This window comes from Tachyglossus aculeatus, chromosome X2 (genome assembly GCF_015852505.1).
Source record: "Tachyglossus aculeatus isolate mTacAcu1 chromosome X2, mTacAcu1.pri, whole genome shotgun sequence".
NCBI lineage: Eukaryota > Metazoa > Chordata > Mammalia > Monotremata > Tachyglossidae > Tachyglossus > Tachyglossus aculeatus.
Window position 1 is genome coordinate 28,485,788 of NC_052100.1, and position 15,670 is coordinate 28,501,457.

The following is a 15,670-nucleotide window of genomic DNA, read 5'->3' on the forward strand; positions in this document are numbered from 1 at the left end:
GGAAAGGCTCGTATCTAGACATCATTCATTCAGTCGTATTTATTGAGCGCTTACTGTGTGCAGAGCACTGTACTAAGCACTTGGGAAGTACAAGTTGGCAACATATAGAGACAGTCCCTACCCAACAGTGGGCTCACAGTCTAGAATCAATCAATCAATCAATCAATCGTATTTATTGAGCGCTCACTGTGTGCAGAGCACTGTACTGAGCGTTTGGGAAGTACAAGTTGGCAACATATAGAGACGGTCCCTACCCAACAGTGGGCTCACAGTCTAGAATCAATCAATCAATCAATCAATCGTATTTATTGAGCGCTTACTGTGTGCAGAGCACTGTACTAAGCGCTTGGGAAGTACAAGTTGGCAACATATAGAGACAGTCCCTACCCAGCAGTGGGCTCACAGTCTAGAAAACTCACTGGGGGTGGGGAATGGGTCTGCCAACACTGTGGCACTGGACTCTCCCAAGCGCTTAGTACAGTGCTCTGTACACGGTCACCAATCAGTCAATTGTATTTATTGGGCACTTACTATGTGCAGAGCACTGTACTAAGTGCTTGGTAGAGTACAATGCAGAATTACCAGAAAGGTTCCCGGCCCATAAACAGCTCAGGCAGCCAGGCAGTCAGTCAGTCGTGTTCAGTGAGCGCTTATGTAGTGTGAAGAGTGCTGTAATAATAATAATAATAATAATAATAATAATAATAATAATAATGGCATTTACTAAGCACTTACTATGTGCGAAGCACTTTTCTAAGCGCTGGGGAGGTACAAGGTGACCAGGTTGTCCCATGCGGGGCTCACAGTCTTAATCCCCATTTTACAGATGAGGTAACTGAGGCACAGAGAAGTGAAGTGACTTGCCCAAAGTCACCCAGCTGACAATTGGCAGAGCCGGGATTTGAACCCACGACCTCTGACTCCAAAGCCCGGGCTCTTTCCACTGAGCCACGCTGCTTCTCATTGCCACATGACCCACATTGCCATCGGGGTCTTAGGGATCTTTGCGCTCAGTCATTAAAATGGCAAGCAGAGGTCAAATGAAGGGATCCCAGCCGTGGCGTAATCGCATCAAATCTTCGGAAAAGTCGTCATTATTATATTTCCATCCAATTTCCTCTGCGGTTGTGATAGAGGAGTGAGGTTTATTAAGCTTTAGAAAAGAATGGGAAGAAAAACCCACGTAAGTCTTTCCTGCCTATTATATGCGTCTGATGTATGAAAAACTGTAATGTGGGACTGAAACACACTTTTGTGACCTCAGGGTGGATTTTAGAAGGGAGTCCATCCTTAGAGTGACTTCCGAAGTTAACGAACCAAATGAAGGTCTCCCCTTTTGGACTTAGTCTCGATCTGAGATTGTGGTTTGGGGCAAGCGTATACCATCTGTTTATTTTATTTATTTATTTTACTTGTACATATCTATTCTATTAATTTTATTTTGTTAGTATGTTTGGTTTTGTCTCCCCCTTTTAGACTGTGAGCCTGCTGTTGGGTAGGGACTGTCTCTATATGTTGCCAATTTGTACTTCCCAAGTGCTTAGTACAGTGCTCTGCACACAGTAAGCACTCAATAAATACGATTGATGATGATGATGATGATTTGTTAAGGTAGAGAAGCAGCATTTTTTTCCAACTGCTTCCCTCTGCCCGAGCGTCTGCATCCAAGCATTTTTTCACCAGGACACTAAAGCACACTTGCCCTTTGGTGCTAGTGCAATTCTTTGAAATATCCCAGTTGCTCTGAGGGCCGTTAAAAATCCACAAGGGATCAAGAGCTCTTGGATTTTTGGCCTTTATTAACCATTTACTGTGTGCTAAGGTTTGTAGAAGGTTTCCATTTGGACTGTCAGTTCCATGTAGGACAGGGACTGTGTCCAACCTGATTGACTCGTATCCACCCCAGCACTTAGTACAGTGCCTGGCACATAGTAAACATTTAAAAATACCACAATTATTATTATTATTATTATTTGGAGACGGTCCCTGCCTCATATAGGAGTCACAACCTACCTTGTCCTATAGGGCTCACAAGCTATCTCACCATCTTACTTTATTTATTTATTTATTTATTTATTTATTTATCTATTTATTTATTTATTTATTTTGCTTGTACGTATCTATTCTATTTATTTTATTTTGTTAGTATGTTTGGTTTTGTTCTCTGTCTCCCCCTTTAAGACTGTGAGCCTACTGTTGGGTAGGGACTGTCTCTATATGTTGCCAACTTGTACTTCCCAAGTGCTTAGTACAGTGCTCTGCACACAGTAAGTGCTCAATAAATGCGATTGATTGATTGATCTTAATCCCCATTTTACAGATTATTTCTGTATCTATGTATTGATTGCTATTAATGTCTGTCTCCCCCTCTAGACTGTGAGCTCAGTGTGGGCAGGGACGTGCCTGTTTATTATATTGTCCTCTCTCAAGTGCTTCGTACAGTGCTTTGCACACAGTAAGCGCTCAATACATACGATCGAATGGAAGAATTCAGATGGGGTAATTGAGGCACGTAGAAGTCAAGTGACTTGCCCAGGGTCGCACAGCAGACAGGTGTGAAATAAGGGATGTTCCCACAAGAGACAGTGGGAGATTCAGATGGTCTCTCTCCCTCTTCTAGACTCTGAGCCCATTGTTGGGTAGGGACCATCTCTATATGTTGTCAATTTGTAATAATAATAATGATGGTATTTGTTAAGTGCTTATTATGTGCAAAGCACTGTTCTAAGCACTTGGGGGATACAAGGTGATCAGGTTGTCCCACGTGGGGCTCATGGTCTTAATCTCCATTTTACAGATGAGGTAACTGAGGCACAGAGAAGTTAAGTGACTTGCCCAAGGATTTGTATCTGCTATCCACCCTTCCCTATGGGGGAAGCAGCGTGGCTCAGTGGAAAGAGCCCGGGCTTTGGAGTCAGAGGCTGTGGGTTCAAATGCCGGCTCCACCACTTGTCAGCTGGGTGACTTTGGGCAAGTCACTTCACTTCTCTGGGCCTCAGTTCCCTCATCTAGGAAATGGGAATGCAGACTGTGAGCCCCTCATGGGACAACCTGATTACCTTGCATCTACCCCAGTGCTTAGAACAGTGCTTTGCACATAGTAAGCGCTTAGCAAATACCATTATTACCTGTATATATGTATATATGTTTGTACATATTTATTACTCTATTTATTTATTTATTTTACTTGTACATATCTATTCTATTTATTTGATTTTGTTAGTATGTTTGGTTTTGTTCTCTGTCTCCCCCTTTTAGACTGTGAGCCCACTGTTGGGTAGGGACTGTCTTTGTATGTTGCCAACTTGTACTTCCCAAGCGCTTAGTACAGTGCTCTGCACACAGTAAGCGCTCAATAAATACAATTGATTGATTGATTGATTGATTTGTAATAATAATGATGATGATGGGTTTTGTTAAGTGCTTACTATGTGCAAAGCACTGTTCTAAGCGCTGGGGGATACCAGGTGATCAGGTTGTCCCATGTGGGGCTCACAGTCGTCACCCCCATTTTACAGATGAGGGAACTGAGGCACAGAGAAGTTAAATGACTTGCCCAAAGTCACACAGCCGACAATTGTCCGAACCGGGATTTGAACTTCCCAAGTGCTTAGTACAGTGCTCTGCACACAGTAAGCGCTCAAGAAATAAGATTGAGTGAATGAATAGGTCTCCCTCCGACTGTCACCTGAGTGACGGCAGCACCATCCATTCTTTGGAATATTACTATTAATAGTATAATTGATATTAATATTACTAATAATTATGGTATATCTTAAGTGCTTGCTATGTGCCAAGCACCATTCTAAACACTGGGCACTTTGGAAGTTTGAGTATGTGTCCCCCAAATCCATTACCAGTAGGGCGAACAACTCAACTACTGGTACTCTTCGTCGTAAGCCCATTTCATCAAACCCATGAAAAAGTAAGAATGATAACTGTGACACTTGTTAAGCCAAGCAGTGGTACTGCGTACTGAGGTAGATGTGAGGTGATCAGACCAGACACAGTCCCTCTCCCTGTTGGGGCTCAATAGAAGGAGAACACGTATTTCGTGAGGTAACTGAGGCCCAGAGAAGTGAAGCGCCTCGCCCAAGGTCACACAGCGGGTCAGTGGCAGAGTTGGGATTAGAACCCAGGACTCCCGACTCCCAGCCCTGTATTCTTTCCGCTAGGCCAGGCTGCTTCTTTAAGGAAAACACAAACCCAGGACCGTTAATCAATCAACCAGTGGTATTTATTGAGCGCTTACTATGTGCAGAGCACTGTACTAAGCCCTTGGGAGAGCCCAGTACATCAGATTTAGCAATCAGGACCGCAGAGAGCACATCAGAGCTCCGTGTCGAAGGGGACCACTAAAACCAGGACCTATGCGGGGTGGGGTTGACTGCTTTTTCTCAGCGCAAAAGGAACACTTCACTAAACCAAAAATGAGAACGACTGGACCGTGTATTAGGTGGCCTTTTCAGTTACCGAAGAAGAAGATCCGTTGTCGTGAAAGCCGAAGATACGAACAGTACGGTGGGCGAGTTTTAATATACAGAACAAAAATCAGTCTGTCTTTGAGGAGAGAGGTCAAAAAGCCTAGCCACCCCTGAAATGAATTTGGGACGCTTTTATGATTGGAGTGATGGAACAGGGAGTAATATCAGGGCCAGTTGCATTGCAGATTGAAATGATTTTTTATAGCCAGTGTTGAATCCGATGTAGGGAGCAGAAAAACCCAATCTGCATTGTCATTTTTATACCCTTTCGGGTCACTGCTGCAGAATTATTTAAAAAGCCAGTAGTGAGGGTAGTAACTGACCACCCCCAACAACAGTTTTGCAACTCCTTTTCCATTCGGGTGATCCCGAAAGTTAAACCTCATCGCGGGGGAAACGCGTTGGTTTTTGATCCACTTTTTGACCCGGACTGCCCAGCAACTTTTTATCCGCAGGTTGGAGGCATTTGGATTTCTCCATCCTTAATCACCTTGGTTTTCCTGATGTGAGAGTGATCCCAGGTGTTTCTGGGGGGATTACAACTGCTAATGGAGAGCGGGCAGTCAATCATTCAATCAGTCATATTTATTGAGCACATACTATGCGCAGAGCACTGTATTAAGCGCTTGGGAGAATAGAAAACAACAGAGTTGGTAGACACATACCCTGCTCACAACGAGCTTACAGTCTAGAGGGCAGTCGGCCAACCCCATGGCTCGGGGTTGGCTCTTCCGACTGGGGGTCCCAATGAAGTGGAGAAGAGGGGAAGGGTTTGGATATCCATTAATGGAATGGCGGAAATGGAGCCAACTCCAGGTTTCCTCTGTCCAGCTGCTAAAATAGTCGCATTTTAAATCAATCAATCAATTGTATTTATTGAGCGCTTACTGTGTGCAGAGCACTGTACTAAGCCCTTGGGAAGTACAAGTTGGCAACAGTTTTCCTTCAAAGCAGAAGGAAAGCACATTTTGCATTCTGGAAGTGGGAGGGACCTCTCAGAATCACGTATTCTTCAAGAAGCAGTGTGGCCTAGTGGAAAGATCACCTGCCTGGGAGTCAGAAGGATCTGAGTTCTAGTTCCGGCTCCATAGAGAAGCAGCGGGGCTCAGTGGAAAGAGCCCAGGCTTTGGAGTCAGAGGTCATGGGTTCGAATCCCGGCTCTGCCAATTGTCAGCTGTGTGACTTTGGGCAAGTCACTTAACTTCTCTGGGCCTCAGTTACCTCATCTGGAAAATGGGGATTGACTGTGAGCCCCACGTGGGACAACCTGATCACCTTGTAACCTCCCCAGTGCTTAGAACAGTACTTTGCACATAGTAAGCGCTTAATAAATGCCATTATTATTATTATTATCATCATCACTTGTCCGCTTTGTGACTTTGGACAAGTCACTTAACTTCTCTGGGCCTCAGTTACCTCATCTGGAAAATGGGGATTAAGACTGTGAGCCCCACGTGGGACAACCTGATCACCTTGTAACCTCCCCAGCGCTTAGAACAATACTTTGCACATAGTAAGTGCTTAATAAATGCCATTATTATTATTATTATTATTATTATTATCATCACTTGTTCGCTCTGTGACCTTGGGCCTCAGTTATCTCATCTGAAAATGGGGATTAAGACTGTGAGCACCACGTGGGACCGTGTCCAACCCGATTACCTTATATCTACCCCTGCACTTAGAACAGTGCCCGGCACATAGTAAGCGCTTAACAAATACCAGTACGAAAAATGTTCACAGTAGCAGCATATATAGAGTGCCTACTTAATAATAATAATAATGCCAGCACTTAGTGTGGCACACTGCATTATATGCTGTGGGAAGTACAGAAGAACAAAGTGACATGGTCTTTGCCCACAAGAATTATTAATGCAAGGTGGGGATTTCTGAACATTTCCATGACAGCATTCCCATCTCATTTTAAAGGGCAGTCAATTAGAAATTGGAACCTTTTTCTTCTGCAAAGATTGTGAAGCTCAGTATCTGTCCCAGTCTCCATTTTTGACAGGTATGCCGTAAAAGCTAGCATTTACCGTCTGAAGAGCAAGGCTGCCGTCCAGCGTGATTTTAAAATGCTACCGTGTCATTTTCTCAATTTCATTGATTGTAGGGGTCGGGCTGTGGCATTCAGTTGTTGCTTTTGTCCTTTTTTCCCATCCCGTGTCCCTACCTCTCTAGATGTGAAATCTGTCAACCCAACCTCCCCGGTTCCCTCATCTGTCATTTTTCCCCAGCGGGGATGGGGGAAAAGAGGCAGGACACGGAGCCCGGGATGGGAGAGCCAAGAAGCCGGGGTACTGGACAGCATCGATTCCCTGTCAAGTCTAATGGGCAGAAGAGATTGCAGATGCTTGGCTTTTGACTTTTAAACTTTTACTCCGTACCCGCCTTTCCTTTGCCTCTCAAACCTCCCACTCAGCGGCCAACACATTTAGCAATTTGCTGCTGCGGAAATGTGGGGTGGGCTTCAGCTTTGAGACACCGTGGAGCCGTGGATGAGGGAGGAAGGCTATCTAAGAGCCAGGCCCGGGACGATTTGGGGTTAGCCGTCCCTGAGCCCTGCCCTCCCTACCATTCTCCCTGGGTCCTGCTACTGGTGGGCAGCAATCACGAGGGGCCAGACCAGTTCCAAGTCACTCCTGGGTCCAAGAGAATTGGGAAAAGCGGACTGGTCTCCCCAGGGGCAATCCTGGCTGGCTGCCCTTCTTTAAAGCCCTATAAAAGCCCTACTTCCCTTCAAAGCCCTATTGAGAGCTCTCTCTTCTAGAGAGCTCGCTCTCTTCCTCCCTTCAAGGCCCTGCTGAGAGCTCACCTCCTCCAGGAGGCCTTCCCAGACTGAGCCCCTTCCCTCCTCTCCCCCTCGTCCCCCTCTCCATCCCCCCATCTTACCTCCTTCCCTTCCCCACAGCACCTGTATATATGTATATATGGCTGTACATATTTATTACTCTATTTATTTATTTATTTATTTATTTATTTTACTTGTACATTTCTATCCTATTTATTTTATTTTGTTGGTATGTTTGGTTCTGTTCTCTGTCTCCCCCTTTTAGACTGTGAGCCCACTGTTGGGTAGGGACTGTCTCTATGTGTTGCCAATTTGTACTTCCCAAGCGCTTAGTACAGTGCTCTGCACATAGTAAGCGCTCAATAAATACGATTGATTGATTGATTGATTGATTGAGAGCTCACCTCCTCCAAGAGGCCTTCCCAGACTGAGCCCCCTCCTTCCTCTCCCCATCCCCATCCCCCCTGCCTTACCTCCTTCCCCTCCCCACAGCACCTGTATATATGTATATATGTTTGTACGTATTTATTACTCTATTTTATTTGGACATAGTCTATTTATTTTATTTTGTTAATATGTTTTGGGTTTTTTTTGTCTGTCTCCCCCTTCTAACAATAATAATAATAATAATGGCATTTGTTAAGCGCTTACTATGTGCAGAGCACTGGGGGGGGATACAAGGTGATCAAGTTGCCCCATGTGGGGCTCACAATCTTAATCCCCATTTTACAGATGAGGTAGCTGAGGCTCAGAGAAGTTAAGTGACTTGCCCAAGGTCACACAGCAGTCATGTGGTGGAGTCGGAAATCGAACCCATGACCTCTGACTCCAAAGCCCGTGCTTTTTCCACTGAGCCACGCTGCTTCTAGACTGAGAGCCCGCTGTTGGGTAGGGACCGTCTCTGTGTGTTGCCAACTTGTACTTCCCAAGCGCTTAGTACAGTGCTCTGCGCACAGTAAGCGCTCAATAAATACGATTGAATGAATGAATGAATGAATGAATGAATGAATAAAGCAGGGAGTGAACGGTTTGGACATTCCTTCCATGCTCCTCCGGGAGCTCTGGGCAGTACTGCCGAGGGAGCAGAGAAGCAGCGTGGCGTAGTGGACAGAACCCGTGTTTTAATCACGGCCCCGCCACTTGTCTGCTGTGTGACCTTGGGCGAGTCACTTCACTTCTCTGGGCCTCGGGGACCTCATCTGGAAAATGGGGGTTGAGACTGTGAGCCCCATGTAGGACAGGGACTGTGTCCAACCCAATTTGCTTGTATCCACCACAGTGCTTAGTACAGTGCCTGCCACACAGTTAGCGCTTAAGAAATACCAGTTATTATTATTACTGTGTCAGAACCAGACAGGGCTATATGGTCAGTGGCTCTTCCGTGCTTCCTTTGGCGTTCTTGTGCCGACGGGGCATGGTAAGGGATAGCTGGGAGTTGGTAGGGGGAAAGGAGTGATTCGCATCCAATACCTGCTCCGAGGGCATCCTCATCATCATCAATCGTATTTATTGAGCGCTTACTATGTGCAGAGCACTGTACTAAGCGCTTGGGAAGTACAAATTGGCAACATATAGAGACAGTCCCTACCCAACATTGGGCTCACAGTCTAAAAGGGGGAGACAGAGAACAAAACCAAACATACTAACAAAATAAAATAAATAGAATAGATATGCACAAGTAAAATAAATAAATAAATAGAGTAATAAATGTGTACAAACATATATACATATATACATATATGCAGAGGGCAGTGCTTACCTTCCTGTCAAGTGATTTTTTCCCTGGCGGCTAAGGAAACAATCATCCCAGAAAGTTCAAATCAACAGCGATGGTGTAGGCCAACACATCCTGGCCTCTGCCCTTCAACTTTTCCAGTGGGTTAGCGCCTAACCAAAGGGATTTTCCATCCGGATCTGCCGATGGCGGCTACTGATGTTGGCAGGAGCCAGGCCGGAGCTTGGCGCAATCCGGCTTCCTGTTCGGCCTCGGGTTGATCCCCGTTCCGGATGGGGCCGGCTTCTTTCCCAGTTCTCCAAGAGGCCTTCCCTGACAGCCCGAATTTCCTTTTCTCCCACTCCCTTCTGCGTCGCCCAGACTTGCTCCCTTTATCCATCGCCCCCTCAGCCCCACGGCACTTCCGTCCATATCCGTAATTTATTTATTTCTATTAGCGCCTGTCTCTCCTTCTAGACTGTAAGCTCGCTGTGAGCAGGGAATGTGTCTCTAGGCGGGGGCGAGGTGATTGAGCGCTTTAAAGCCGATGGTGAGAAGTTTCTGTTGGGTGAGGAGGTTCTTGAGGAAGAAAGGCACGTGTCTTTTTCAGGGGGATATCTTGAACCCCACGAACCCAGAAGCTTCCTTGCGCCCAGGCCCCTCGGGCCAGACCTGAGTTCAGAAGAACTCCTTGTGTGAAGGGAAATATTTTTCCCTCACTAGGGCAACTGCAGGTCCTGGACCTGTCTGGGCCGGGTGATAAGACAGAGAGGCCTGACTCTCCCACGCTGCCGCTGCCCGTCCCGAGGTTATTTATAGCTGACGGCTGAACTCGCCCCGGGACTTTCTGGATGCACATCTGGGTCTCCTGGTGTCGGCAGAGGAGGAGGGAAAGAGGGACCATTCCAGAAAAGCCCTTCAAGAGAGGCATTGCCAACCTCTCTTGGCAGCCTGACCTTGAGGATAGAGCCCAAGCTTGGGAGTCAGAAGAACCCATGCTCTAACCCTGCCACTTTACTATTATTATTATTGTTATTATTGTTATTATTATTATTATTATTATTATTATTTAGGAGGCCTTCCCAGACTGAGCCCCCTCCTTCTTCTCCCCCTCCTCCCCCTCTCCATCCACCCTGCCTTACCTCCTTCCCCTCCCCACACCACCTGTATATATGTATCAATCAATCAATCGTATTTATTGAGCGCTTACTGTGTGCAGAGCACTGTACTAAGCACTTGGGAAGTACAAGTTGGCAACATATAGAGACAGTCCCTACCCAACAGTGGGCTCACAGTCTAGAAGATATGTATATACGTTTATACAGATTTATTACTCTATTTTACTTGTACATATTTATTCTCTTTATTTTATTCTGTTAATATGTTTTGTTTTGTTCTCTGTCTCCCCCTTCTAGACTGTGAGCCCACTGTTGGGTAGGGACTGTCTCTAGATGTTGCCAACTTGTACTTCCCAAGCGCTTAGTACAGTGCTCTGCACACAGTAGGCGCTCAATAAATGCGAATGAATGAATGAATGAATGAATTATGGTATTTGTTAAGCGCCAAGCACTGTTCTAAGCGCTGGGGTAGATACAAGGTAATCAGGTTGTCCCACGTGGGGCTCAAAGTCTTCATCCCCATTTTACAGATGAGGTAACTGAGGCCCAGAGAAGTGAAGTGACTTGCCCAAAGTCACCCAGCTGACAAGTGGCGGAGCTGGGATTAGAACCCACAACCTCCGGCTCCCAAGCCCAGGCTCTTTCCACTGAGCCACGCTGCTTCTCGCTTGTCTGCTGTGCGACCTCGGACATGTCACTTCATGTCTCTGGGCTTCAGTTACCTCATCCGGAAAGAGGGAAATAAGTCTGTGAGCCCCAGGTGGGACATTGACTGTATCCCACCTGTTTAGCTCATACCCACCCCAGAGTTTAGTACAGTGCCCGGCACATTGTAAGCGCTTAACCAATACCATAAAAAAGGTAATAAAAATTGCATCTAAGCACATTTCCCTGGTGGGATTCCCCCCAGGCCTTGGGTTTTGGTTTGTGGGATCGTGACCTGTTGAAAATGGAGGCTCTGAGAAATCCATCGTATTTATTGAGCGCTTACTGTGTGCAGAGCACTGTACTGAGCGCTTGGAGAAGATACTTGATTGGACGAAAGCAATCAGGGAGGTGCCATCACCTTGTTCATCAGCACCCGGGCTTCCCGTGCCACCCTCTAGTCACTGTATTTCTCAACTGGACTCCCACCCCAAGTGGGCACAATGAATCAGTCGATCAAGATTTATTGAGCGCTTACCATGTGCAGATCACTGTGCTAGATCATGTGCTCGGGCGAATACAGTGTAACAGAGTAGATTAGCCGCGTTCCCTGCCCACAGTGAGCTTACAGTCTAAAGGAAGCATGAACAGGAAGAGTCACAGGAAAACCAGCCCATTCTGCAAGCAGTTCTGAGAGAGAAGCTGTGAGGCATCATCATCATCAATCAGCATCAATCGTATTTATTGAGCGCTTACTGTGTGCAGAGCACTGGACTAAGCGCTTGGGAAGTACAAGTTGGCAACATATAGAGACAGTCCCTACCCAACAGTGGGCTCACAGTCTAAAAGAAAGAGCCATAATCGAAAGAGCCCGGGCCTGGGAATCGGAGGACCCGAGTTCTAATCCTGGCTCTGCCAGTTGTCTGCTGGGTGACCTTAGGCAAGTCACTTCACTTCTCTGGGCCTCAGTCATCTCATCTCTCAAAAGGGGATTCAGTACCTATTTCGCTCCCGCTCAGACTGTGTCCGACTTAATTATCTTGTATCGACCCCAGCACTTAGGCCAGGACTTAGAACAAAGTAAACGCTTCACAAATACCATAGTTGTTATCATTGTTATAGTACAGTGCTCTGTACACAGTAAGCGCTCAGTAAATACGATTGATGTTATTGGGAGACTGTAAGGTCGTTATGGGCAGGGAATCTGGCTGCCAGTCCTGTTGAATTGTCCTCTCCCAAGCGCTTAATAAAGTGTTCTGTGCTTGAAGGGCTCAATAAATCCCTTTAAATAAATAAAATTGATAATAAATTGACAGTAAATAAATTGATTGATTGACAGAATTTGATTCTACTGCTGGATTTGGGACCACACTTAGGACAGTTGTCTCTTCACTAGAAACCCATACACAAAAGAGAGGGACCCTTTCTTCTACCTGTAACTTAGGATGAGAATCCCCTGCCGCATTTCCAAGAGGAAGAACAACATCATTATACCTTAGTTAAAGGAATGAAATGCAATTCCACTAGGCCCAGAGTCCTTGAAGTTTGGGTGTTTTTGAAGATTCTGATGGATCTGGACCTTAACTCGTGGTAGTGATAATAATGATAATACCTGTGGTATTTGTTAAGTGCTCACTTCCTACCAAGTACTGTCCTAGATACAGTTATCCGCAGATTTGATGCAGTCCCTTTCCCAGGAGGGGCTCGCAGCATTACGGGGTGGGAAAAGAGGTATTTTGTCCACATTTTGCAGGCGAGGAAATCGAGGCACAGAGACGTGAAGTGACTTGCCCAGGGCCACACAGCAGGCAAGCAGAACGAGCATAGGACGGGGATTTGGGAGGCCTGAGTTGCAGTCCCAGCCCTGCCACTGGCCTGGGTGATCTTCGACAAGTCACTTAACCTCTCTGGGCCTCAGTTTCCTCATCCGAAAAATGGACATGGGAAAGACACCTGTTCCCCCTTCCTTTTTAACAGTAGGTCCCATGTGGGACAGGGTCTCCATCCTATGTGTTTATCGTGTGTCTCCAACAGCACAGTAATTAACACATAGCGCTTACTCACCATCTCTATATGTTACCAACATGTGCTTCCCAAGCACTTAGTACAGTGCCCTGCACACAGTAAGCGCTCAATAAGTACAATTGAATGAATGAATGAATAAAGGCCACAGCCACTGAACAAAAATGTACCATTTCAGGGCCTCGTCCCACAAGGGCTTCACAGTCTTAAATCCAGTTTTACAGACGAGGTAACTGAGACATGGAGAAGTGATGTGACTTGCCCAAGGTCACACAGCAGACAAGTAGCGCATCTGGGATTAGAACCCAGGGCCCTGAAATACCTGTCTGTGCCTTCTCTGTGCCTCAGTTCCCTCATCTGTAAAATGGGGATTAAGACTGTGAGCCCCACGTGGGACAACCTGATCACCTTGTATCCCCCCAGCACTTAGAAAAGTGCCTTGCACATAGCAAGCGCTTAATAAATGCCATCATTATTATTATTATTATTAAGTCAAGGAATCTATGTTGGCCTGAACCCAAGGGCACTCTCACCTGGCAGGATCTGTAGTTCACCTCACAGTCAGAGGACCGAGTCGGATGTGTATCCTCGGAGAGGGAGCAGAGATCCTTCGGCATGTCTGCGCTTGTGGAGCTCAGCTGAACTCCAGTCCCAGGGAGAAGGAAAATTAATCAGGAAAGGACTCTTGGAGGGCTGCTTACCACAGTGCCCTGCGCACCATTAAGAGCTAAATAAACACCGTCGATGGCTTGATTGGAGGAGGAGATCATTGCAGGAGGGTTTGACGAGAGGGGAGAGTTGCGTGGCTGCTGGATTTGAGGTCGAGCTGGGCTTCCAGGGCAAGATGGGACCCTCCTGCCAACCGGTGGCCCCAAAGAGGGCACCGCGTGCCCCGGCCCGGAGCCCGTGGGCCGTTCTGTGCCCCATCTGCACCTTTCCTATTGGAGAGGAAGGAGCTTAAAGGCGGCCCCAACCCACCAATTTCACGGGCGGTGTTGCCCTCCCGACTGCACTTTGGCCACCCTCCTGACAAGTCCGAGTTCATCGGGGAACTTGTTGAATGTGTTTACGTTTCAAACTCTCAGAGGCCCAGCAGGTGCTTGCATGACTGGTAGCATTTGTTTTAACAGGCTAAAAAGAGGGAGGTAATTTGGGTTATCCCGCATTTATGAGGCGTTAGGAAAATACCTAATTATTTCCCCTTTTCGGGCCCAACTTTTCGTTTCAGTTAAAATCCTGATAGCAGGGCCCGACAGGTTTGATGTGGTCTTTCTAATCCTGCCTGCGTGTGTGGAACTGAAGTGTGGAACTGAAGGTTCCTGCCGGCGGGGTATTTACGTTCACCGATGAGGTTGGGTGGGAAAAAAAGCTCAGTCCGTGTGGGTCACTACTAATCGTCTTGTTTTCACATTCAGTTTGAGTCAGTCAGTCGTATTTATTGAGCGCTTATTGGGTGCAAGTACCAAGCACTTGGGAGAGTACAGTAGAACAATAAATGGACACATTCCCTTTCCACAGTGAATTTACAGTCCAGAGGGGACTAGCATCCCAGCCTGAAAACAATCCAAGCACATTCAGCGTGTGAGCAGGGACCATTATTCTCAATAATTAATAATTATTGAGAAGAAACGTGGCTCAGTGGAAAGAGCACGGGCTTTGGAGTCGGAGATCATGGGTTCAAATCGCAGCTCTGCCACTTGTCAGCTCTGTGACCTTGGGCAAGTCACTTCACTTCTCTGGGCCTCAGTTCCCTCATCTGTAAAATGGGGATTAAGACCGTGAGCCCCCCGTGGGACAACCTGATCACGTTGTAACCTCCCCAGCGCTTAGAACAGTGCTTTGCACATAGTAGGTGCTTAACAAATGCCATTATTATTATTATGTCAAGCAACTCCCTTAGATTCTACTCTCCCAAGCACTTACTATAGTGCTCTGCACATAGTAGGCGCTCCATAAATACCGTTGATTGATTCCATGCCCTCCCCCGTCTTGTCACGTGCTGTCTCTGATGGCTCCGTTTCTTTACCTTGCAGAAGAAGCAAAGGACAAAGGAACTGTCTCAACTGTTTCATTCCTACAATCCATATGACCACAAGGTAAGGAGAACAATATCTTCCATTCATCCGGGGGCATGAGAAGCAGCGTGGCTCAATAGAAAGAGCCCTGGCTCGGGAGTCAGAGATCATGGGTTCAAATCCCTGCTCCGCCACTTGTCGGCTATGTGACCTTAAGCAAGCCACTTAACTTCTCTGTGCCTCAGTTACCTCATCTGTCAAATGGCGATTAAGACTGTGAGCCCCATGTGGGACAACCTGATCACCTTGTATCCCCCCTGTGCTTAGAACAGTGCTCTGCACACAGTAAGCACTTATCAAATGCCATCATTATTATTATTATTGAGAAAGCCGGCACGACGTAGTGGGAAGGCCGGACGTCCGGGTATTCCCAGAGACTTGGAGTCAAACTCCAATATTGAATCCGGTCCATTAGCCCTGCGAGGATATTTGATGATGATGACCATAAAGATAGCATGTCTACCCAAGGCCAACGATGGGAGATTTTCAATTCTTGTACAAGGTTGCCATAATAATAATGCTAATAATAATGATGGGCACAGGCCTGGGAGCCAGAAGTACCTGAGTTCTAATCCTGGCTCTGCTGTGTGACCTTGAGCAAGTCACTTCACTGCTCTGGGCCTCGGTTACTTCGTCTGTAAAATGGAGGTTAAGGCTGTGAGCTCCTTGTGTGCCCAACCTGATTAACTTGTATCTACCCCAGTGCTTAAAACAGTGCTTGGCACTTGATAATAACAGTGCTTAACAATAATAATAATTGATAAGGGCTTACTATATGTTTTGTTGTCTGTCTCCCCATTCTAGACTGTGAGCCCGTTGTT

The 15,670-nt window shown here is 46.5% G+C and overlaps 1 protein-coding gene across 1 annotated transcript in view; it reads left to right on the forward strand.

The window, feature by feature from the left end:
- CDKAL1 (CDK5 regulatory subunit associated protein 1 like 1) overlaps nt 1-15,670 on the forward strand; it is a 340,204-nt gene that overhangs the window by 263,078 nt on the left and 61,456 nt on the right. Inside the window, exon 13 of the mRNA XM_038770667.1 lies at nt 14,808-14,870. Within this exon, the coding sequence (XP_038626595.1) occupies nt 14,808-14,870 (63 nt within the window). The remainder of the gene's footprint in view (nt 1-14,807; nt 14,871-15,670) is intronic.